The sequence below is a fragment of the Cydia splendana genome, chromosome 22 (genome assembly GCF_910591565.1).
Source record: "Cydia splendana chromosome 22, ilCydSple1.2, whole genome shotgun sequence".
NCBI lineage: Eukaryota > Metazoa > Arthropoda > Insecta > Lepidoptera > Tortricidae > Cydia > Cydia splendana.
The window spans coordinates 1,251,989-1,275,129 of NC_085981.1; the positions used below are offsets into that span (position 1 = coordinate 1,251,989).

Below are 23,141 nucleotides of genomic sequence, written 5' to 3' on the forward strand. Positions count from 1 at the left end.
TTTCGTTTTCTTTTATAAATAAATGTAGAATTTTTATGTGTTATTTTCTTATTTTATACATACCAAAAGTCCTTTTTAGATTCACCCGACATTTATTTACACACATTTTAGCTTGTAATAATTCTAATAGAACATAGGATTTACTTTTTGCAGTGACTACGTGTATAGATTTTGAACGTCAAATTATGATGTGATGTCGATTGTGTACATGGCATATTTTCAATTTCTATGATTTTTAATTAAAACATGAAATGAATAATTAGATTATAAGATACCTTTTTAAGAATGGCATTCGTGAGTGCAGTTACTGGTGATGATTCCACTAAAAAGTTTATGGAAGTCTTGCAAAGTGACTTCAAAACACTCAGTTTCGAAACGAAGAAAAAATATCCCCAGATAAGAGAGGTATAAAGCTTAATTCCACTTTTATTACCCCCTAATAACTAAATTAAAGGTCTATCTTTGTACTGATATGATTTGTTCCATGTGTACAAGCATAGAACTTTTGCAATCTTATAAGTAACCCGCCCATTCAACTACATTGTAATTAGCTTATATTAACACATTTGCTATGTAAATAAGACAACCTGGACGTCTAAATAAATACATAAATCAATGCGACGTTAATGGCAATAAATATTGGGTTATACTTGATGTTACACATCATTTACTTACTAAAAAATATTTGTTTGCCACTTATATTAAAGATTAATGCAATATTATTCTTTTTGCTCCAAGGAACCACCAACGAATCCTCCATGTGTGTCTTACTGTTTTGTTTGTACTTATGTCACTTATATTCCACATAAATATACAACATTTCTGAGTTAGCTTTAATCTTTAAAATATTACAAGTTGTTGCCCATTTCATATCCTTTTAGACTCTTTTGAGAGGGATGATAGATGTATCTTATTAGATAAAATGTATCCTATTACGAAATAAATTAAAATATTTTAATTTTTGTTTCTACTTGAAAACACTAGTGTATTATTTATAACCTGAAATAAATCTCATATGCAGTGGAGTTCATAAAAATTTATACATTTCTTCAACTTGATCCATTGCAATAAATGTATACATCTTTATGAACTTGACCATACAAAGTAAAAGCGACCTTGACCTCCAGCGCCCAGGGCTGGAATCGAACCAGCATCGTCAGCAATTGTGGCAGATGTTCTTCATATTGAGACTCAAAAGACTCGAGTTCCTACCAACACTATAGTTCATTTTTTTTAGCATTAGAAATAAGGTAAACAATTTTGATGTGTCTTTTAATTGAAAAACACGTTTTAAAAATAAGTTACAGCAAATATGTAGCAATTATGAATCTAATTCGATCATTTATATTCTTCTGCTTTCATAAGTAATAGTTACTGATTTTAAAAAAGCGTTTTTCAATTAAAAGACATGTCAAGATCACTTAACTTCTTTCAAGTTCTTTCTAATGCAAAAAAAAACAACTATAGATTCCGCCAAAATACCACACCCTTTGGCCAGAAGTCCGATTTAAATGTTTAAATATGCTCTTTTCCAGGCATGTGACGAAGCCATAGAGAAGCTGGCGCTGGCAGCCAACAACCCACAGGCCTCTCTGTATGGTGTGGTCAACCAGATACTGTACCCGCTGGTGCAGGGCTGCGAGTCCAAGGACCTCAAAATTATCAAAGTACGTGTATCTTTGTATATTAGGCCGTGGACTGGACGCATGTGACAGAAAGTGGGATATTTATATGGTCTAGGTATATATTTAACAATGTATAGGCACTTGGAGGAGGCCTTTACCCACTAGGGATTCATTAGTAAAACACATATTATAAGTCATAGTTTTATTTTCAATTTTTTATGTAAACACTTTACGATGAATAAAGTGTTTTTTTATTTATTTTATATAGGCACTTAGGTATTGATAAATGAAACATCAGAGCTTTTGGGCGGTCAAAAACGAACTGGTTTGTTCTGTAAGTAGAGTGAACCTGTTTGTTTACATTACAGGGGCGGTGCCAGGCCGTCGTCCAGAATAGTTCATTCAATTATTTTCCCTATGGCCAAAAGGGTTTATGTCCCGGGGCGGCAGGCAGCGAGGGGCGGCGTAGCTGAACTTCGCTATCAGTTTTGGGTGGCTATGGGAAGGGATTTTTTTTTTAGTCTATAAGAGTGTCCCACTGCTGGCAAAGGCTTCCCCTCTTTCCCGCCATTTATCCAATGCACACTCTTGAAGAAACCCCGAATATAAAAATAAAATATTTACAAATCACTAATATGCTAACGTTGTTTCAGTTCTGCCTCGGCACAATACAACGTTTAATAGCTCAGCAGGGTATTGATGCCAAAGGGGCCCGACATGTCGTCGACTGTTTGTACACACTGGGACAGGCTGGAGTCTTGGAGCTGAAGCTACTACAAACGGCAGCCCTCCTCATGACTACCTCAGACTTGGTGCATGGAGACACACTAGCCAGGGTAAGTGGTTATTGGTTTAGGTCGAGTGTGAGTCGAAGTCACTCTCCGAGAGTTCCGTATCGTCACATATGATGAAGACCAAATTATAGGGTTTTAAACAGTTTAGTGATGTCAGTTTGTTGGCACGGAATGTTTAACAAGGTATTGAAATGATTTTTAGTCACTAGATGGTGCTGTTATAAGTGCATCCTTGTATTTAAAATTAGAGTTATTTAATAAAGATAATAATATTTTTAGACAATGGTGATGTGCATGAGGATGGTGACGAGCAGCGAAACGCGCGACGTCAGCACGAGTCACGCGGCCGCTGCTACAGTGCGACAACTTGTCGCACTCGTTTTCGAACGCGCCCTGGCTGAGGCGAACGGTAAGGCATAGACAATGATGTTATAGGCTTAGAACTCTTCTAGAAAAAAAACGATTTTGATATGGGATCTATGTATATGGCTCAAAATTGCTAAACGTAGTACTTGAAAGAGCAAATCATAGGGTAGTTTGTCATACCTTTGACAAAATCGATGACTTAAATAAGAAATCGAACTGCATGTCATTTTAATGTCAGATTAATCTAGCTCTGTTAACTTAACTTTATACATCTATTAACTTCATCTATTCTATTCTTCTTTATTCTTCTTTTTTTATTCTTTTTTTTATTCTTCTTCTATTGTCTATTAACTTTAGACAATAAAAAAAAGAAAACGATAAAACTGTATCGTTTGATTTCAGGAACGCTCAAAGTGAACCCAGCTGATGTAAGACCTCAAACTAACAGCAAGGCCCCTAAAGATATGAAGCCCTGCGCGGTGGACGCTTACCTCATTTTACAAGTAGGTAACACTTGAAAAACTTTTTGTACAGCCACACACTAAGGCCGAATACCTGTATTACTAAATGGACTGAAACGATATGGAGTACTCAATGCTCAAGCGACCGATTAAGGCTGAAGGAGTCTTATGCCACAGCAAGGGTTCCTGTAAAAAGGTGGTGGATGGGAGCCTCTACTCTCAGAGTGTCGCCCTGAGCAAGCAGAGGTTTTTTGGGTATGGAGGTAGTGAAACACCAACGGACAATTGGTATCTGATTTATTTACAATTTGTATTTCTTTATATACACAATTTTACTTATAGCACACATATGTAAATCTTATTTGTATTCTATCCGTGTAAAGTGCAACTAAGACAATATGTTTCTGCTGGCTTATGCCCTAGATTGATCTGCGTGGATCAGCGCGATGCGCTGATGCAATCTGTTGTTTAAACATCCTGGCGACTCCCGAAGGCAGCGAGGATGATGGGAGCTGCTCTATAGCGGCTGTATCGGACGTAACTCTATTTCTTCGAACTGGCTGCTGTTGTTGGCCGTTGGGTTTGTTCTGTGGCGCTTGGGTTTCGGTGGAGCCGACCTGGCGGGGGCGGCGGACAGCGGAGCAGACCGCTGGCTGGTTGTGCAGGAACGAATGTGCAACAGGACCTGTGGACCATAACAAACTGTTAGTATTATTAGAATAAAGACTGCTAACGATGAACCGAGACTAATTGCTACCGAGTTACTTTGTATCTGTTTCCAAATTGTATTGTCTAATTGTTTTTGGAGTAAATTCTCGTTACTAGTGAGATGTTTAAATATGTCTCTGGAGCTGTCAAGAACTTCCTCATCTCTGGTTATATCTTCTATTTGATTGGTTGTTTCGTTTGTATTTAATGAAAAGTTGGCTTGTCTTGAGAACGTTGCTAACACCGATATTGTGTTAGCTCTTCTTGCTGCTAAAATGTTTCTTCTTGTTTTGATAATACAGTTTTCTGCAATGTGGATGACAGCTGTATTCTGGATCATAATTTCTTCCCTTTCTCCATCGCAAATTATTGATGCTTTCACTGATTTTGCTGTCATGATTAGCCAAGTGTTTGGCATATATAATTGTTTCCATACGGTTGTTGTTAGGTTTAGTTCTCTCGTGTTACAGTTGACCATCTCAGTTCCCTTGAATAACAGATCAATGATGCAATTCTTATTTTCCTGCATATTTTTTACTGATGTCGGGTAACAAATGTATTCGGTATTCTTTCTGAGACATGCTTTAAATTCTTCGGTCTCTAGTTCGAAGTAATTTTCATTGTTGTAATCAATCGCAATTATGTTGTGATATACTTCTAAACTGTATACTTTTCCTTTTTTATTTTGCTTTGGTACTGGTGTCACGTGAATCAAAGTGTATTTAGTTATATCTTGTAATGCGAAATAACCATATACTTTTATGTATGTTGAGTTTTCTGTGACCTTCGTATCTATTAGTTGATTTTGCACTATTCTTAGCTTCGTTGGTAGCTTCCTATTGGCGTTTGTCAAAATTTGGTTAACTTCTTTAAGTTGTAGTACATCATAGATCGTTCCTTGATGTAGATATGCTTCTTGAAGTCTGGAGTAGTGTTCTATAATCTCATCTATGTAATTGCATTGCTGTATAGTCAAAAAGCCGGACATGTGCGAGTCGGACTCGCTCACCGAGGATTCCGTACTTTTTAGTATTTGTTGTTATAGCGGCAACAAAAATACATCATCTGTGAAAAATTCAAGTGTCTATCACTGTCTATCACGGTTCATGAGATACAGCCTGGTGACAGGCAGACGGACGGATGGACAGACGGACAGTGGAGTCCCGTCCCGTTTTTACCCTTTGGGTACGAAACCCTAAAAAGGAGCGGTTCTTACGGTTGATACTCCTGCGGGCTCAGCACGGTTCCATTTTTATCGACTATCACTTTGCGCGTCCCTTTCGCACTTACATACTTGTTAGAACGTGACAGGCATGGTGACAAGGGATAAAAACGCGACCGTGCTAAGCCGCCTGGAGATTGTTTATTTTTATTTAAATATGAAACAAACGGTCATACAAAAAATATTGTTACAGCTTCTTCTCTTGATCTAGACCTATAGTTTCCATTTTTAATAAACATATATTTCTATAGAAGCATGAAAAAGTACCTACAGTAAAGGGCCATAAAGTTTGCACATCGGTATTTAGAAAGAGAATATTGGAGGCAACGAGAATGAAAGAGACAACGCTCTACGAAGCCGAAATTCCGATGTGCAAACTTTATGGCCCTTTACTGTACCTATCTTGGCTTAGGTTCAGCTGATTAGTTAGAGGTTACGAGTAAATTCAGTAATTTGCGAAATCAGTTATACAGTAACCCCCTTATTCATGAACGTTTACTAAAGTTGACAAGCCGATAATAATCGTTTGTCCCTTTCCGACGTATCGGTATGATGGAAAGGGACAAACGACTCGAGAGTCGACGTATTTATGGGCTAAGTGCTTACCGTCAGTACGGCCTTAACACTCCTTTGCCTTAATCTAGCCTTAATTTGACGACCGGTCTGGCCTAGTGGATAGTGACCCTGTCTGCTAAGCCGATGGTCCTGGGTTCGAATCCCAGTAAGGGCATTTATTTGTGTGATGAACACTAATATTTTTTCCTGAGTCATGGTTGTTTTCTATGTATATAAGTATGTATTTATCTATACAAGTATGTATATCGTCGCCTAGTACCCATAGTACAAGCTTTGCTTAGTTTGGGGCTAGGTTTGATCTGTGTAAGATGTCCCCTAATATTTATTTTATTTATTTTTTTTATTTTATTAATCTGGTATAAAAAAAAAGCATCAAGTACAGATGTAGTGCATAATTGTTTTCCATCGTATTTTCCCGGATACGTACGAACGTGTCTTGCTATTTCAGTCAGTCTCGATACAAAAAGTCCTGAGGTTGACTGGTAGCATGACAAATACGAACGTGTCCGAGAAAATACGATGGAATAGTTATTTACGATACAAGTGCGGAAAAGAGGAAATTCGAAACAAGTGGCGATAAATTAAAACACGACTGAAGGGAGTGTTTTAAATCGACACGAGTTGCGAATTACCTATTCGCACGTGTATCGTACAACGTTTTTGTAGTACATATGGCCCTTTAAACTTTTGACATACACACGAAAAGTGCTATTTTACGCACTAGTGCAGGAAAATAGGGCCTTATGTACTGTAAAACAATTATGCACTACATCTGTACTTTATTGATTTTGTACCTTTTTTGTTGCAGGATATAATCCAGCTGGTGAACGGCGACGCGCCGCACTGGCTGGTCGGTATCTCGGACGTGCCAAAGACATTCGGACTGGAACTGCTGGACACAGTATTGACTGATTTTTCACCTGTTTTCTTCAAGGTAAGGACGTTTGTAATGATGATTTTACCTAATGACGTTTGTGTGATTTTTATTTTTACTTACTTTTAATAACCCATCTGTAATTTGAATATGTCCTTATATGTAGGTAAATGTTAATTCTTAATATTTTTCCAATTCGGATTTTGCGTGTAACCGCCGCATCCGGTGTTTTACATGTGCTTTTATAGTATACTATAAAAGCAGTGTGGAAAGATAAGCCGGGCCCTGGAGGGAAACTACCTTAAATCCTTAAGCTGGCTCATTTTACTTAAAGGAGACATTCCTTTATTTTTAAAAGGAAATAAAACTGCATTCAAAGATTTTCTAAAACTCGCTTGCTTCGCCCAGGACTCGAACCGACTAAAAATTCCAAAAAATAAACACTCGCAATTTTATTCGGCTACAAAGATAATGACCACCAAAAAATACTTTGATACCCTAAATAAAAAAACCGGGCAAGTGCGAGTCGGACTCGCGCACGAAGGGTTCCGTACCATAATGAAAAAAAAAACGGAAAAAAATGCAAAAAAAAACGGTCACCCATCCAAGTACTGACCACGCCCGACGTTGCTTAACTTTGGTTAAAATCACGTTTGTTGTATGGGAGCCCCATTTAAATCTTTATTTTATTCTGTTTTTAGTATTTGTTGTTATAGCGGCAACAGAAATACATCATCTGTGAAAATTTCAACTGTCTAGCTATCACGGTTCGTGAGATACAGCCTGGTGACAGACAGACGGACGGACGGACGGACGGACGGACGAATGGACGGACGGACGGACGGACGGACGGACAGCGAAGTCTTAGTAATAGGGTCCCGTTTTACCTTTTGGGTACGGAACCCTAAAAATCATGCTTACCAAAAAAAATTACTGAACACCAAAAAAATAAGGCCTATAATTACAAAAGTACCACCGTTTTAATTACGACTGCACTTCAAATTGTATTCGAATACCAAATATATTGAATGATCACCAAAAATCATTAATGATCACCAAATCTTGAAGACCAAATTAATGCGATATTTTCACCTAATTAACCACTATGATTACCAAAAAATTTATACATATCACCAAATAAAGTAAAATGATGCCAAAATTAATACCCCCTCCCGCTCAATCCCCCGTACCCCGCACCGCATACCTACCTAACCTAACCTACTTTTCTAGTAGCATACTGAAATGCTACTAGAAAAGTAGGTTAGGTTAGGTTTCAACTGCTATCAGTTAAGTGGGCTAGGTTAGTACTGCGACCCTTACAGAAACGAAATGCTACTAGAAAAGTGGGTTAGGTTAGGTTTAAACTGCGACCCTTACAAAAAATAAATGCTACTAGAAAAGTGGGTTAGGTTAGGTTTGAACTGCGACCCTTACAGAAAAGAAATGCTACTAGAAAAGTGGGTTAGGTTAGGTTTGAACTGCGACCCATACAGAAACGAAATTCTACTAGAAAAGTGGGTTAGGTTAGAAAAAGGTGACGAAGTGGATTAATTAATTTAAAAGGATAACGATATATTAAATATTTGCACATTTTTAATTAAAATGTGGTTACAATTTTGATGGTCATTGACTATTTTTTATTCTACTAGTCGATACAGTTAATGTTAATAATAACATTTCTCCAAGAAACATTAGGTCTTACACTCGTCTGTCGTATAAAATATCCATATCTTGGAAAATCTAATATTTAGTACTCCAGATTTTTTTTGACAAGCCAAATTGAAGAAAAAAAAGAAAAATCTTTAAATGCAGTTTTGTTTCTTTTTAAAAATAAAGGAATGTCTCCTTTAAGTAAAATGAGCCAGCTTAAGGATTTAAGGTAGTTTCCCTCCAAGGCCCGACTTATCTTTCCACACTGTATGTATAGTATTCAATCTTTTGATTTGGCTTGACTATGCCACACGAATAACGACTTTATGACCTTGTTAATAGAGTTGCTACTGCAATTAACGTGAGGTTTTTGTTTCAGATAGCGGAATTTAGGTTTTTGTTAAAGGAACACGTTTGCGCGTTGATCATAAGGCTGTTTTCACCAAATGTAAAATACAGGTAAATATGATTGCAGTATAGGTATTTTGCTTAGTTGTATTAATGTCTGGACAACAATTATGTGACTAGAAAAAGCTGCAATATTAAAAAAAAAACTTAATTGCTCATATGCTGTTAACTATGCCCCATAACATAACAGTGATAACGTTGTTTTAAAATCTGTGTATGACATTGTTCAAGCAGTTTGTGTTTTTTAACGTCGTATTAATCAATAATCATATTTATTGCACATCTTGACGTAGTTTAGCGAAAACGATCCATCTTTTACAATTTGTCAAATGTATGACTTTTCTTTTTCATAGCAAATTCAAATTGTATTGTTAATTATTTTGTGGATTAGATCTTTTTTCCTAAATTAGGTTTAACTTAAACTTTTTCATACACGTGGAGCGAAAATATAGTGTATTACACGGTCCCAAAAGTCCCAATATTATTTTAACTCTCGTGAGGCACTTCAATCTTTCATCCTGATTGCAACGGGCATACTTTGACGAAGTATTCATTCTTTAATTATTGATCCCAGGGCAGCATTCACCGGCCTCCACATACCTGGTGCCACCGGGGCCGCCGGAGCCGCCAGCCCGGGCGGCCCCGAGCGGCCGCACTACCCCGTCACCATGCGCCTGCTGCGGCTCGTCCTAGTGCTAGTGCACCAGTACCATGCCCTGTTGGTGAGTTATTTATTTTATTTATTAGCTTGTTGTGTCCCACTGCTGGGCAAAGGCCTCCCTCTCTTTCTTCCACGCGTCTCGTTCTATGGCAATATTAGGCCAATCTTTCCGAAAGACGTCAAGACGTGCCGCCATCTCCTTCGAGGTCTGCCGTGACGCCGCACGGTGTTTGGTGTCCACTCGGTAGTTTTCTTGGCCCACAAGTCGTTTGGCATACGGCAGATGTGTCAGGCCCAGTCCCATTTAAGCTTGGCGGCTGTCAGGGCTACGTCGGCTACTTTGGTTTTGGAGCGCAAGATGGAATTTCTGATTCTGTCAGTCAATTTGACACCAAGAATACTGCGCACCATCGCTCTCTGGCATACCTCGAGAGAAAGCTTTTGAGCATTAGTCAAAGACCGTCTGAGCGCCGTAGGTGAGGATCGGAAGAGTACATGTACATATCCATGAGTTTGCGTTTCAATCTCATCAATCTCAAAAAAATCAGTAATATTTCATTCGACACTGAAGAAGTTTTGTCATATCATATTACAGCCCACACAAAAATATACCTTATTTCCTTTCTAACAGGTCTCAAAGTTTATTCTGTTTATACATGACCATATAAGTTATTCAACGTTATGTTTTCAGGTGACGGAGTGCGAGATCTTCCTGTCTCTTACGATCAAGTTCCTGGATCCTGACAAGCCGCTGTGGCAACGGGCGTTGGCACTCGAGGTGTTGCACAAGATGACTATACAGCCCAGTGAGTATACATTGACGAAATTTGTACTGTCAGCAGCCGAAACCGCTTCAATTATAACACAACGGGTTTCTATTGTTTCCCATAAAGTTTTAAGTCATAATGTATTGTTAGTCCGCGTTTTCGTTAGTCATAATTAGTTTTTTTTTTCAGAAACGCGTAACTATTCAGGATTACCTACCATAAAATAAACCTAACCTAACCTGTCTATAGGATAACCTTACGAAAATCCTGAAAAGTTAACGCTTTCAGAATTAGGCCTAATGATAATATGACAAACAATATTATGTCAAACAACTTTATTGTTAAGAAACTACTACCGTTTGATCCCTGAGATCCCTTCACCTACTTGGCTATTTCTAAGCTTAGCAAGTATATTTGAGGTTTTGCAAAATAATTACTTAGTCATGGTTAGCATGATTTCATTCCACTCAGCATTTGAAATCGACCACCATGCCTGGGATCTGGGAAACCTTAGCTGAAGACCGTGATGGATGCCGCAAGCGTGTTGTGAAGGGGAGAAGGCTATGCGACCAAGCCTGGTTAGCTAATGCTTTAGAAGGTTATTTCAGAGCGGTACGACAACGAGCGAAGCCAGGCGGATTGTAAAGTATCGCACGGACACTTATTTTACTATTGGGGTTTGACTGTTTAAAGCCATTAAGTACCGCTTGCCCTCGAATTGCGAATGGGTGTGTGTAAGCAGGAAGAAATCGCTCTTGAAGCCCAACTACGGATTCATTATAGGGAAATAATGGAAATATATCAGCTTATTACAACCAATTCAATAAAATTTGTTGTATTTTTCAACAGAACTGCTGGTATCCTTCTGTTCCTGCTACGACCTGCGTCCACACGCCACGAACATCTTCCAAGATATAGTCAACGCGCTGGGCGCCTACGTGCAGAGCTTGTTCGTGGCTAGCCAAGTGAACACGTGTGCCAGTAAGTACAACAGCAATATGAATATCTCCCGTGTTACCAGGGGCGTATTTTCAAATTTTTCGCCCCGTGCCAATACGTTTCGCCGCCCCAGAAGTCAAGGAAGAAAAACAAAATGCAATCCGGACGCCCCTGACGGATTGCATTTTGTTTTTCTGCCTGCTTTTGTTCACATGCCGCCCCTGGGGGTTGGCGCCCCGGGTCATGGCCCGGATGACCCTAGGGTAAATACGCGCCTGCGTGTTACACACAATTTTTTTTCGTTTGTTTGGGCTGCATCTACAGCAACATAAACAAAATATGCTAAGCTTAGATACAATACATAAAGCCAATAAAAGATGTCCAGTAGTCAGCAGTTTGAGTCATACACGGAGGACAGGGGCCCATTTCTCGAACGATATTGGACTAATATTATTAGTCCACGAACTGTCAAATGATATAGGTTGTCATGACAAAACACTAATATTATTAGACTAATATCGTTCGAGAAATGGGCCCCAGAAGGTAGTTTATTACACAAAGTGGTCAATGTTAGGCACAATAAGATCCTCCATAGTATCTTCCATTAGCTCCCTGCGGGACTGGGGCGGCGGGCGGTCGTCGCTGGCTTCGTATTGCCGATCCGGGTACTCCAAGTCCGATTCCGGTAGGTTCGATAGTATGGACTTGAAGTTGCGTCTGAAACTGTTTAAAATACGTTTTAAAAAAAACAATACCAAAGAAGAAATCGTCAACTCAATGACAAAATCGTGCCTCGAATTTGACAAGTGATTTAGATACAGATGTAGGTAGTGCATAACTATTTTCCATCATATTTTCACGGAAACGTACGAACGTGTCTTGCTATTTCAGCCAGTCTCGGTACAACAAGTACTGAGGTTGGCTGAAGTAGCATGACAAATACGAACGTTTCCGAGAAAATACGATGGATAACGATTATGCACTAGTTACATCTAGTGATCCAAAAGACTCGAGCCTTTGGAGCTCTTTTTTTAGGGCTCGCCTCATCTCTGGAAGCCTAAAAGGCTAAAAGCCTATTTAGCTCTTTAGCCGCCGAGCCTAGTTCTATTTAAGAGCCTAGACTCTTGGGGCTAATAACCTTATTAAGCCCCTAAAAAAAAGCCTATTTAGCTCTTTAGCCCCCGAGCCTAGTTCTATTTAAGATCCTAAACTCTTAGGGCTATATATAACCTTATTAAGCCCCAAGAGTCTAGGCTCTTAAATAGAATTAGGCTCGGGGGCTAAAGAGCTAAATAGCCTTTTAGGCGTCAAGAGATGAGGCAAGCCCTAAAAAAAGAGCTAAAAGGCTCGAGTCCTTTGGATCACTAACCACATCTGTAGCGCTGTACGGCACGGCACATTATGCGGTAAATATGGTTATCAAAAGTTGTCGTTTGAGTCCTTTGACTTGTACCCTCTCCATTACAATAAATTATTCTGACAATACCCACTATATTTTACTAAAAACTTTTGCTTTGTTTGTTCTTTTTAGGGTTCCGTACCTCAAAAGAAAAAAATGGAATCCTTATAGCATCACTCGTGCGTCTGTCTGTCTGTCCGTCTGTCACAGCCTATTTTCTCGGAAACTACTGGACCAATTAAGTTGAAATTTGGTACACATATGTAAATTAGTGACCCAAAGATGGACATGTTATTTTTATAATTTTAAAATACATAGGTTCGAAGTTATTTAAGAAAATGGCCAAAAAATTACCGAAAAAAATACTACTAATTTGAAAAAAAATACACAAAGTAGTTCTTTACCTATAGATAACAGGAAAACCTATTAGAAATGTGCAGTCGAGCGTGAGTCGGACTTATGAACGGAACAATAGAAACGCGAGTCCGACTCGCACTTGGCCGGTTTTTTTGGTAAGATACTGCCATCTCAAAGGGCGGCAACGCACTTGCTTCCTCTTGTTTTGCTTACCATCAGGCAATTTCGTTTGGTCGTTTAGCTCCTATATCATAAAAAAATTTAATTTAGGCCGAAGGTCTGCCAAACCTCTGCCGAATTCGAAACCGAATGCTCGATCGGAGACCTTAAAAAAAAACAACGGGTTGCACTCCGGGAGTGCCGACAGAAGTGAAAACTCAATGACTAGTCCAAAATGTCTGCAGCACTATGTATAATTGGCCCATCCTCCTTTCTATTGAAAAACTTTAGTTCCGAAATTGCTGGCCAGTGTGCTTAAATTTGTAGCGTTAATTGCTTAGAGAATATAACCAAATGGAGTCGTTATTAACAGGCGTTCCCCTCTGTCGAAAATAGGCAGCCAATGGTCAACCACATGTCAACCACATGTATGGACTGATGTTTATCTGACATGGCTATGTTTACGCTACGTATACAAAAAACGGCAGACTATTTTGTACCGAAAATTATAGACATGGCGTCTCCGTTGGTTATATCCTCTAAGGTTAATTGTTTAAAATTCGAATAGAAATTGTAAAGTTACCTTGCAGACCTCGCATCTAAATATATTTGGTCATGATATTTTGAGTTTTATTCACCAGTACTAGAGTTCACTTTTATTAGCGATTTCATCAAGATGTAGCTTTATTGAATTATATTGGAGTGATATAAAGTTATAGTAGAGGAGTTGTATGAAAACTTGTAGGTGAGGGTCAAAATAATTCCCACAAAGACGGGGTTTGATGTTTTTAGTTCTTTGTGTGTATCTTTATGACATACTAAAAATATATCAAAATATATTCATGCAAAACGCATTTATTGACATTTGAAATTTGAAAAATCAAAAATAATATTAAAAATCGTGTGTGGTATCAAATAACAGGAAATTACACGCTAAAAAAAATTGTGAGATTGATTTTACAAAATAAAAATAAAAAACAAAAGTAGTGGCTTAAAAACTGAATTTTTTTCAATGTTGAAAGTTATTTTCTACACTGAAAACAAAACTAAACTATTATAGTTTTACACATCAAAATACATTGTGTAAAAGAAAAGAATATTTAATTCATGAATACTTATTTTTAATTATATTATTATAATATGAAAAATATAGGCTCACAGGCTCTATATTTATTTAAAAGTTTTATCAATAAACTGAACGCACTTCAAAGGAGGTGATTGGCAGAATATAAAAAACAAAAAACGATTGTAGACTAGTCATCCGAATTTGCTCGATCGAATTCTTGGCCGGAAGTGAGATATTTGATATTAAAGGACTCTTTTTTTAGTATGTTGTAAATAATTCTTTAGTATGTTCTAAAACGGTGGCGCATAGCAAAAATGTTCTTATACATAAGTAATCTGCATAAAATTACCCACAAGAAAGATTCAGTACAATTTTTCGCTAGGATCAATATTCAAAGAGATATTAACGCGGGAAAGTTAATTATAGTCACTTCTAAGGTCCTTTTTTTTAGTTTTTCGTAAATAACTCGTAAACGGTGGTAAATATAAAAAAATGTTGTTAAATGTTAATAATCTACACAAAATCCTCTATAAAAAAGATTCAGTACACTTTTCGCAGGGATAATTACTTAAAAAGATAATAAAGAGGGAAAGTTAATTATAATAAATTCTAAGGTTCCTTGTTTTTATTTTTTCGTTAATAATTTGAAAAGTATGACTCGTAGCAAAAAAAATCTTGTACATAAATAATAAACATAAAATTTCCTACAAGAAACATGTAGAACACTTTTCGCTAGGATCAATATTAGAAACGATATTAAAGGAAGAAAGTTCATAACAATTAATTCACAGGTCACTTTATTTTAGTTTTTCGTAAATAATTTGTAAAGTATGACCTATTTTGCTATGGGCCACAGTTTACAAGTTATTTACGAAAAACTAAAAAGGGACTTTTAAATTTATTATAATTAACTTACTCGCTGCTTTATTTTTTTAAATATTGATCCTATCGAAAAGTGTTCCATATGTTTCTTGTAGGAAATTTTATGTTTATTATTTATGTATAAGTATTTTTTGCTATGAGTCATACTTTTCAAATTATTAACGAAAAAGTATAAACAAGGAACCTTAGAATTTATTATAATTAACTTTCCCTCTTTATTATCTTTTTAAGTAATTATCCCTGCGAAAAGTGTACTGAATCTTTTTTATAGAGGATTTTGTGTAGATTATTAACATTTAACAACATTTTTTTATATTGACCACCGTTTACGAGTTATTTACGAAAAACTAAAAAAAAGGGACCTTAGAAGTGATTATAATTAACTTTCCCGCGTTAATATCTCTTTGAATATTGATCCTAGCGAAAAATTGTACTGAATCTTTCTTGTGGGTAATTTTATGCAGATTACTTATGTATAAGAACATTTTTGCTATGCGCCACCGTTTTAGAACATACTAAAGAATTATTTACAACATACTAAAAAAAGAGTCCTTTAATATCAAATATCTCACTTCCGGCCAAGAATTCGATCGAGCAAATTCGGATGATAGCAGGAGATCTAAGGTCCCGTTTTCTTAGGGGACCTTGCATTTTGGAGACAAAGCAAACCGCTTGGAACAGGTGTTCCTGGGGGTGACCTGAGCTGATTAAGCCCGGTTGCCAAGAGGTTCCCCCCAGCAGGTGGGCAAGGGAGGGGGGGAAAAGTGACTCCGGCGCGCCTCACTCTAAGCTTTATATCTGCATAAATCTCGCAACTATATCAAGTTTGGTGTCATTTTCGTATAATTCGAGGATGAAGAATTCATTTCTGTGACTAAATTTTCACTCACCCATACAAATAATACGAAAAATTCAAAATTCAAAAAAAATCTTTTAATTTTTCTTTTCGAAAATCCTGTACAAAATTTATACTATGAGGATTTGCTCTAGAAAAAAAATACCTGTGAATAGCCCAGTTATCCTACTATACAGAATAGTAAACTTGTCCAACATTTTTTTTCATAACTCTGTTAAAAAAAAATGTTTTGTGTCGCGCGGCGTACCTGCATTGTAAGAGCGGTATGCAACGTTTAGGATTTTTAAGTATGTTTAGATGATTTCTGATAAGTTGTTATTCTTCTGGTGGTAGATTACATTAATAAATTACTTCTGGACGTGATATATATACAAATATAAATTAAATATATAAATAAAGATGTTGGGAAAACTTTCGCTAATAGAGTTAAGTATTATAAATGTGATAAAATTAACATAGGAGATGTTTGACAAAAAATGCGGGTTAAAATAAGATATATATTGTTCGTAATTGCCATTACATGCCCATGGGACTGTGCATTTTAGGTTTTTTTTTAACGCAGTTGCACCTCCCTGCGCATTTTGTTTTGCAGCGGCAACGAATAAGCTCTAAACAAGCAGCAGCCGCCGCAGGTAGGCTTGTCCATATGGGCTCCGAATAACCATGTTGTTTGGACCAGCCCCAGTCAGCAGGGCATGGTGGCTGTTGCTGAGGGGCTATAATCTGTCCCCAAACATAGACCAAATCCTACACCGGAACATGCGACACAACTGAAAACCGCCGTGTCGCCGAAATGTCAACCTGGTTGACAAGGTGCAGAAAACCCTAGAGGAAAAGCAAACCGCTCTATGTGCGTTCCTTGATGTTGAAGGTGCTTTCGACAATACACCCACAGAGACCATACTCAATGGTTTGAAATCAAAGGGAGTAGACGAAACCACCAGATGGGTACATAGCATGCTCTTGAACAGAGTAGCCACTCTGACCATCAATACTATATATAGAGCATGAATTTTATACCACTAAAGGGTGCCTACAAGGAGGCGTTTTATCCCCACTATTATGGACCCTAGCGGTGGACCAACTTCTTGCAATCATGTCAGGCCAAGACTTTGATACACAAGGATATGCCGACGACCTTGTAGTCATCGTCAAAGGCCCTTGCCTCAACACAATATCCAACCTAATGCAAGGAGCTCTAAACACAATATTCAAATGGTGTAGAGAAAATGACTTGTCCATTAATCCGAGCAAGACTGTAATAGCCATTTAACCATTCACAAGGAAACGGAAGCTCGATAAACTCACAAAACCAAGACTTAATAGACAAATAATACCGTTCTCGGCAGAGGTCAAGTATCTAGGGGTCACCTTCGACCAAAAGTTAACTTGGAACCCTCACCTGATAAACATTATACAAAAAGCGAAAATGGCCATGTGGTCATGCTGTCGAATGGCAGGAGCAAGATGGGGCTTAAGACCCAAATTGCTATGTGGTTATACACAGCGGTAGTGAGGCCAATTGTCACCTACGCCTCCGCAGTCTTGTAACACCTCCCACCTCTCTCCTCTACTAACCCTACTTACCCCTACCTAGCTATTCCTAGGCCTACCTAAAGTACTAAAAATTCCAATAAGAAAATCTAAAATTTTAAATAACCTTTAAAATACCGCAAACCGTATCTACCTTGACTAATTATTATAAAATAATGCAAATAACCTGAATAAATTCTAATTAAATAAGTTAATATCTTGAATTGGATCAGTAGATTGGCCAAATGATCGTTTAGTGTTTATGTAGGACCCTTCGTCGTAACCGTTAATAGTAACCAAAATCCTTTTCGCATAGTAAGAAAGAGTTATGAATTATACGCCTATAAATCCTAATATTGTTAAATAATTATTAAACCGTGAATTATGTCAGAGTAATAAGAAATATCATTGCAGGTTGTAGTAATGTTTGACTTAATCAGATTAAGTCTGTAATAAGATGTAATCAATAAGTCAATAGTAAGTATGTCAAAATCAAATAAGTCTGTAGAATGTCATAGTCAAATTGTCTGTAAGGTATGTTAATGTAAGTAAAGTCTGTCAAATGTAAAAAAAAGATTATTGCAAATTTATAACAAATTGTAAGAATATCTTATTCACATGAATTCAGTAATAAATTGTAATCATTAAGTCAATTTGATGAATATATAATAAATTATATTATTTTTTTTTAATTATCTCCCACCGAGCCCTACCGTGACCAGTTACCATGAAAGTAGAAAGTCCTTTTTGTTTGTACTTTATATTTTCCTTTTATATATTTGCTTGCTAACCTAGCTAGCTAAAGGAAAATAATTATATTAACGTCATGAAAAATATTTTATATTTTTACTATTATAGTACGTACAAACTTACTTATCTACAGTCACGCCCGGATGGAGTCAGGTCTCTAGGCTAAATTATACCTATTTTATTTTATTTTATTTTTAATAGGTATTTCTGAGCACTATGTAATATGTACTTTACCAGCTCAATCTTCATTTCAATCATTAATGGCAGGAATAATATATTCAAAGGGACAATTTAACCCGACAAATTACTGGTAGTAGAGCAGCAGTATTTGATCCACTCTAATTCTCCAGAACTCTGCAATTATGTAATACATTTTAGTAATCAATGAAGTAATATTAACCAAACTATAATTGTAGTCATTTTGAATCACACTTTCGGACCAAAATAAACCACGGATCTTGCATCTGCCTCGATCTAGCCTGGATAAATCACTCATTGATATAGTTTCAATAATATATGACCCCGTATTTTTAAGGTCAAGTGTGAAAATCACAGATAATCTGCAGAAAACAGAATGTAATCGTCATACAAACTGCCAAGGGACAGGCAAAACAAATATTTATTTGTAAGCAAATTGATTCTACAATACTACATTATATTATGGTTATTTACTTTAATTTTTCCCACAATATATTTCTACCAGTAGCGTTGCAAGGGACCAAATATATATAGTCATGTCATAAGTAAGTCAAGTTTGTCAATAAGTCATAAATAAATATATGTAATAAAATCCTAACAAACCCTAACCCCAACCTACATCCTAGCTATCTCTAATCTGAATTTAACCCATAAACCCATAATAATGAACAACAAATGCAATAAAATAGCCATAAATGTATCGAAAAGGAACCTAGCTACCTACTGTAAATATCTAATGGCTTTGATATATTAAAATTATAAATCTAGATCAATCCTACAAAAGCCCTAGACCTGATAAATAAAAACCCTAACCTAACAGCTAATCTATCCAACTATTCTACCGATATATTTGAAAACTAGCATCCCGGGATGCACATTTAATTTACTCGCGTAAATTACTCGATGTGCAATGAGTAATTTCTATGCTATAGCTAACTAAGACGAGTGGAGACACCTCGTTTTAGACCTAAAAATCCTATTTCTCCGTGTGCTAGCCATACTTCCACACAGTGGATTGGGACAGCAGAAGTAAGGCCGGAAAGGGGTAATATAAAAGTGAATATATAAGTATATAGATACGGGATAATTGGACTAGAATCTGGCTTTTTTAAGAAGTCTAGATGACAACCCAAATCTTCCAGATCCTAGGGGGTGAACCTGTCTTAATAAAAGCAGGAACTGCCAGGTCCCCACCTGGGTTTTATCAAAAACACCGCAAGTTAGTAATCTGCGCTGTAGTTGCCACCGTTAGGTTACCTGCACAACTTACTAACCCCCCAACACTATGTTGGATCGGAACTAGTTCTCTCTAACCCATAAGTATGAACGAAACAACTCACTAAACTAAATTAAAATTAATATATAGAGTATTCCAACCAAGTTCATTTCAGTGCTTAATATCACTAAAATAAACCAGGCCAAAACACTAAATATATTAAACACAATTAAATCACAAACTAATTAATTTTCACTGGAAACAACTCAAGACTTTACAATCTTTAAGACTCTATTGATTTATAACTTAAACTTCACTTAGTATGTTCTCACACACTAGCGCTTGTCTGAGCACAAATCAATAAATAATTAAAATTCACTAAAAATTACAAAACCACTACGAACAATACTAACTTTACAATATTAATAAGTCTATTGATTTATAATTTAAACTTTCCTAGTACAATATTAAATACTAGCACTTGCCTGAACCACAAATCAATAAACAACACTAAAATAATTAAACCCACTAAAATTAACACAATTTAAATGTACTTCTCTAAAATTATTCAAGTAAAACCCCACAACAAATTACACTATATTATGCTCCAATCCAAACTCTACCAGCATCATGAGAAACTAGCAAAGTCCAGGTCAGGACACAATATAGGTAACCTAGATAGACCTAGCTAGAGAACCGACGTCCGATGGTTTGCGTAAGGCAACCAAGAGTGATCTCGTAAGGGACTCTATCGATCCCTACCATAGATCCCGTCATCCCTGCTATTTCCCACTTCCTTGTACGTTATTGGTTTCCCAATAACCAATACTGAAATTCATAATTTCATACAGTCCTTTCACTAATTACACCTTATTCCCTAATTAAAATAAGGTCCAAATTGACCTACTTTTGGGTGTGGTTTAAACTATATCTTTACGCCTATGGGATTGACACTACAGTTTTTTTTATTCTAACCACCTTTGTTTTCTATATGAGCACATATTGTAGAGCTCCGCCCTTTCTTAATTCTTTATAATATGGTTCAAATTTGCATAGAATATTTTAACCAAAACAAACATTATTCATTCATTTTTACGACGACGTGTGAAATACGAGTCTACGCACTTGAAACATAAGAAACCAACCTGATCTTTAACAGATTTTTATACTACAAAAGCTTTATGACATTGAAATAAAGTTCAAATTATTTTATGAATAGATATCTTAATATATTGGTTTACTATTAATCACTGAGCTCTCTAAAACTATATCTAGAATTTCAGACGAAATGGCCCACTTGAGATATGAGAAGAAATATAAATACTTAAATTACCGTGGGACACAATATTGGAAATTTAACCGACTTAAAAATAGAACAATACTATGTTCACATATAATGTTAACATGGAAGGGAGCCTCTGACATGTTACAATCGCCTCCCAAAATTTGCTGTAGCTTAAATATATTAACTATATATTTGCGAAAGTAAATTTTCGAAACAAAACAAAATAAGTAAAAATAATCGTAATCAAAAATAATGCAATTAAATTATAATAAGAACCCTTTTAACATTCTTCCCTTCTGTGTGTGCCTTTTTTTTTGTTGCGGCTGTGTGTGGTGTGTGTTTAAACCAAACTAAAGAATGAACATTTCTGAAAGAATAAGTTTCTAAGTTCAGACATGTTAGAAATAAACAATTAAAAAAACGCAACCAGTTCAGCTTGCCTCAACAAGAAAATAGAAGTTGTGCTTGTAGGACATTTGTCCTAACCTTCTATCGATCCGAATGATACATACGACGTTTCCGACTTTATGTCTATATTTTAGCGACCAAGAGAGGAACAGACGTATCTCTTTTTAAGACAAGATTGAACCTTTTACCAAGGAGCATTTTATGCCACTCGAGGGGTTTTTAGGGCATTCCATGCCACACATTTTCTTTAAAAGATTTAATTCCAACACCGTAACTCAAGACTTAAATCTTCCAAAAAGCCTTTCCCAGTCGGGCGCATGTTCATCATTAACGGGACGTTAAAATAAAAGATTAAACTAATGCTTAACCTTTCGTTTCTACAATGAAGCGCTAAATAAATAAATTTATTTATAATAATTATTAAAATTCCTAAATAGTACTGACCAATAAAAAAAGCACAACTAATCATTAAACTGATTCGAAATGAGCTACATAATACATATTGTCATTAAAAAGTTCGAAGCTCACTTCGCATTATGCTTTTCCATATGAAGAAAGCACTATGACGTCACATTAATGATGGGTGTGTGAGTTCTAGTTCTGGTGTTGTGTGTAGTATAGAGATAACACGGAAGCAGTTTAAACTCTGCAATTATGCTCTTTTTTTAGCGAGCCTAACCTAACTCCAAACTACCGTGTTACCTCCCTTGTATAGTGTAGTGTTCCGGTCAGAATGTCAAAAAAAGTGTTTTGAATTTAGTTTTGCTATTTTCTCAGAGCCCTGCATAAAGAAATATATTTCATGCAATTACTAACATGCACTAACTCGTAGTTTAACATTCATCGAATTTATTCGTCTTCATTCTTTTTTTTCATACATCCCTGAAAATTTAACAATACTTTCGCAAAAAAACAATTAAAAAGAAGTATTAATAATGCGTAATCTTTTTTATGAAAATTTACTGTTAGCAAACATACAATCAATACATCTATTACAACAAAACTAATTTTTTTTTCAACTCTATTACCTATTTGAAAATAACAGTGCAATATACTACATAGTCAAAGTTTATATATTTATACCATCTTGTGATAAAAAAAAAAACCTAAACAACATCTATTTGCTATAAATTGTAACTATGGAGAGCCGGGCAAAATAATAATAAACATGTTAAACTTTGAAATTATTTAAAATTAACTAAATAAAATTAAATAGGTAGGTATTTATGTCATAAACATGAAAATAAACAATCTAATGTGATAATCTGATAACCATCTACATTACCAGCTATAAAAATTAAATAATACTTTAAACTCTATTTAAAAATTACTAAACTTCAAAACGTAAATAAAGAATAAATAATATGTTTGTAATGTAATACATTATTATTATTTTTATTTTAAATTAACCTACTTGTATTGACCAATATATTGTACGTAATTAAATATCGAAATTTCATTATTTATGTGTATTTTAGTCTAAATTTATTAAATTCACACGTAATTAAATCTAAATGGAAACCTAGATTACCTAAACCAACTGCAAAAACGCCCTTATTATAAGTGTCACAAGCTTCACAAATTACCTGTTTGTGGATATAAAACTATTTAAGTCAACCCAAAATTGTGGCTTATAGAAAAATGTTTACTGTACTATTTACTCATAAATATTCCTAGCATATATGTGAATAATGTGAACATATATGTGAAAAATGTATGTATACCTGAAAAGGTAGTCTCAAAATAAATGAACGTGTAATTATATACTATGCAACTCGATTTTTATATAGGTACCATAAAAACGTTGAACTTTAAAATACTTATTGTCATTTTATATTTTAAATTATTCGCTTTTACAATTCTAGCTCAGAAATTGTAATACTATTAACAACCTATGTTTACATATAAGAACAATAATAAAAAAAGTAATAAGCCATTTCAATAAACACTAGATAAAATAAATCAATAGCTTCATCGCGAC

The 23,141-nt window shown here is 35.9% G+C and overlaps 2 protein-coding genes across 2 annotated transcripts in view; one reads left to right on the plus strand and one right to left on the minus strand.

The window, feature by feature from the left end:
- Positions 1-153: 153 nt before the first annotated feature.
- LOC134801585 (protein MON2 homolog) overlaps positions 154-23,141 on the plus strand; it is an 82,603-nt gene continuing 59,615 nt past the window's right edge. Inside the window, exons 1-10 of the mRNA XM_063774202.1 lie at positions 154-405; positions 1,536-1,667; positions 2,279-2,461; positions 2,699-2,828; positions 3,188-3,288; positions 6,561-6,686; positions 8,656-8,735; positions 9,259-9,406; positions 10,037-10,151; positions 10,962-11,093. Of these exons, the coding sequence (XP_063630272.1) occupies positions 286-405; positions 1,536-1,667; positions 2,279-2,461; positions 2,699-2,828; positions 3,188-3,288; positions 6,561-6,686; positions 8,656-8,735; positions 9,259-9,406; positions 10,037-10,151; positions 10,962-11,093 (1,267 nt within the window). The 5' untranslated portion in view covers positions 154-285. The remainder of the gene's footprint in view (positions 406-1,535; positions 1,668-2,278; positions 2,462-2,698; positions 2,829-3,187; positions 3,289-6,560; positions 6,687-8,655; positions 8,736-9,258; positions 9,407-10,036; positions 10,152-10,961; positions 11,094-23,141) is intronic.
- LOC134801583 (uncharacterized) overlaps positions 11,524-23,141 on the minus strand; it is a 33,826-nt gene continuing 22,208 nt past the window's right edge. Inside the window, exon 5 of the mRNA XM_063774199.1 lies at positions 11,524-11,774. Within this exon, the coding sequence (XP_063630269.1) occupies positions 11,603-11,774 (172 nt within the window). The 3' untranslated portion in view covers positions 11,524-11,602. The remainder of the gene's footprint in view (positions 11,775-23,141) is intronic.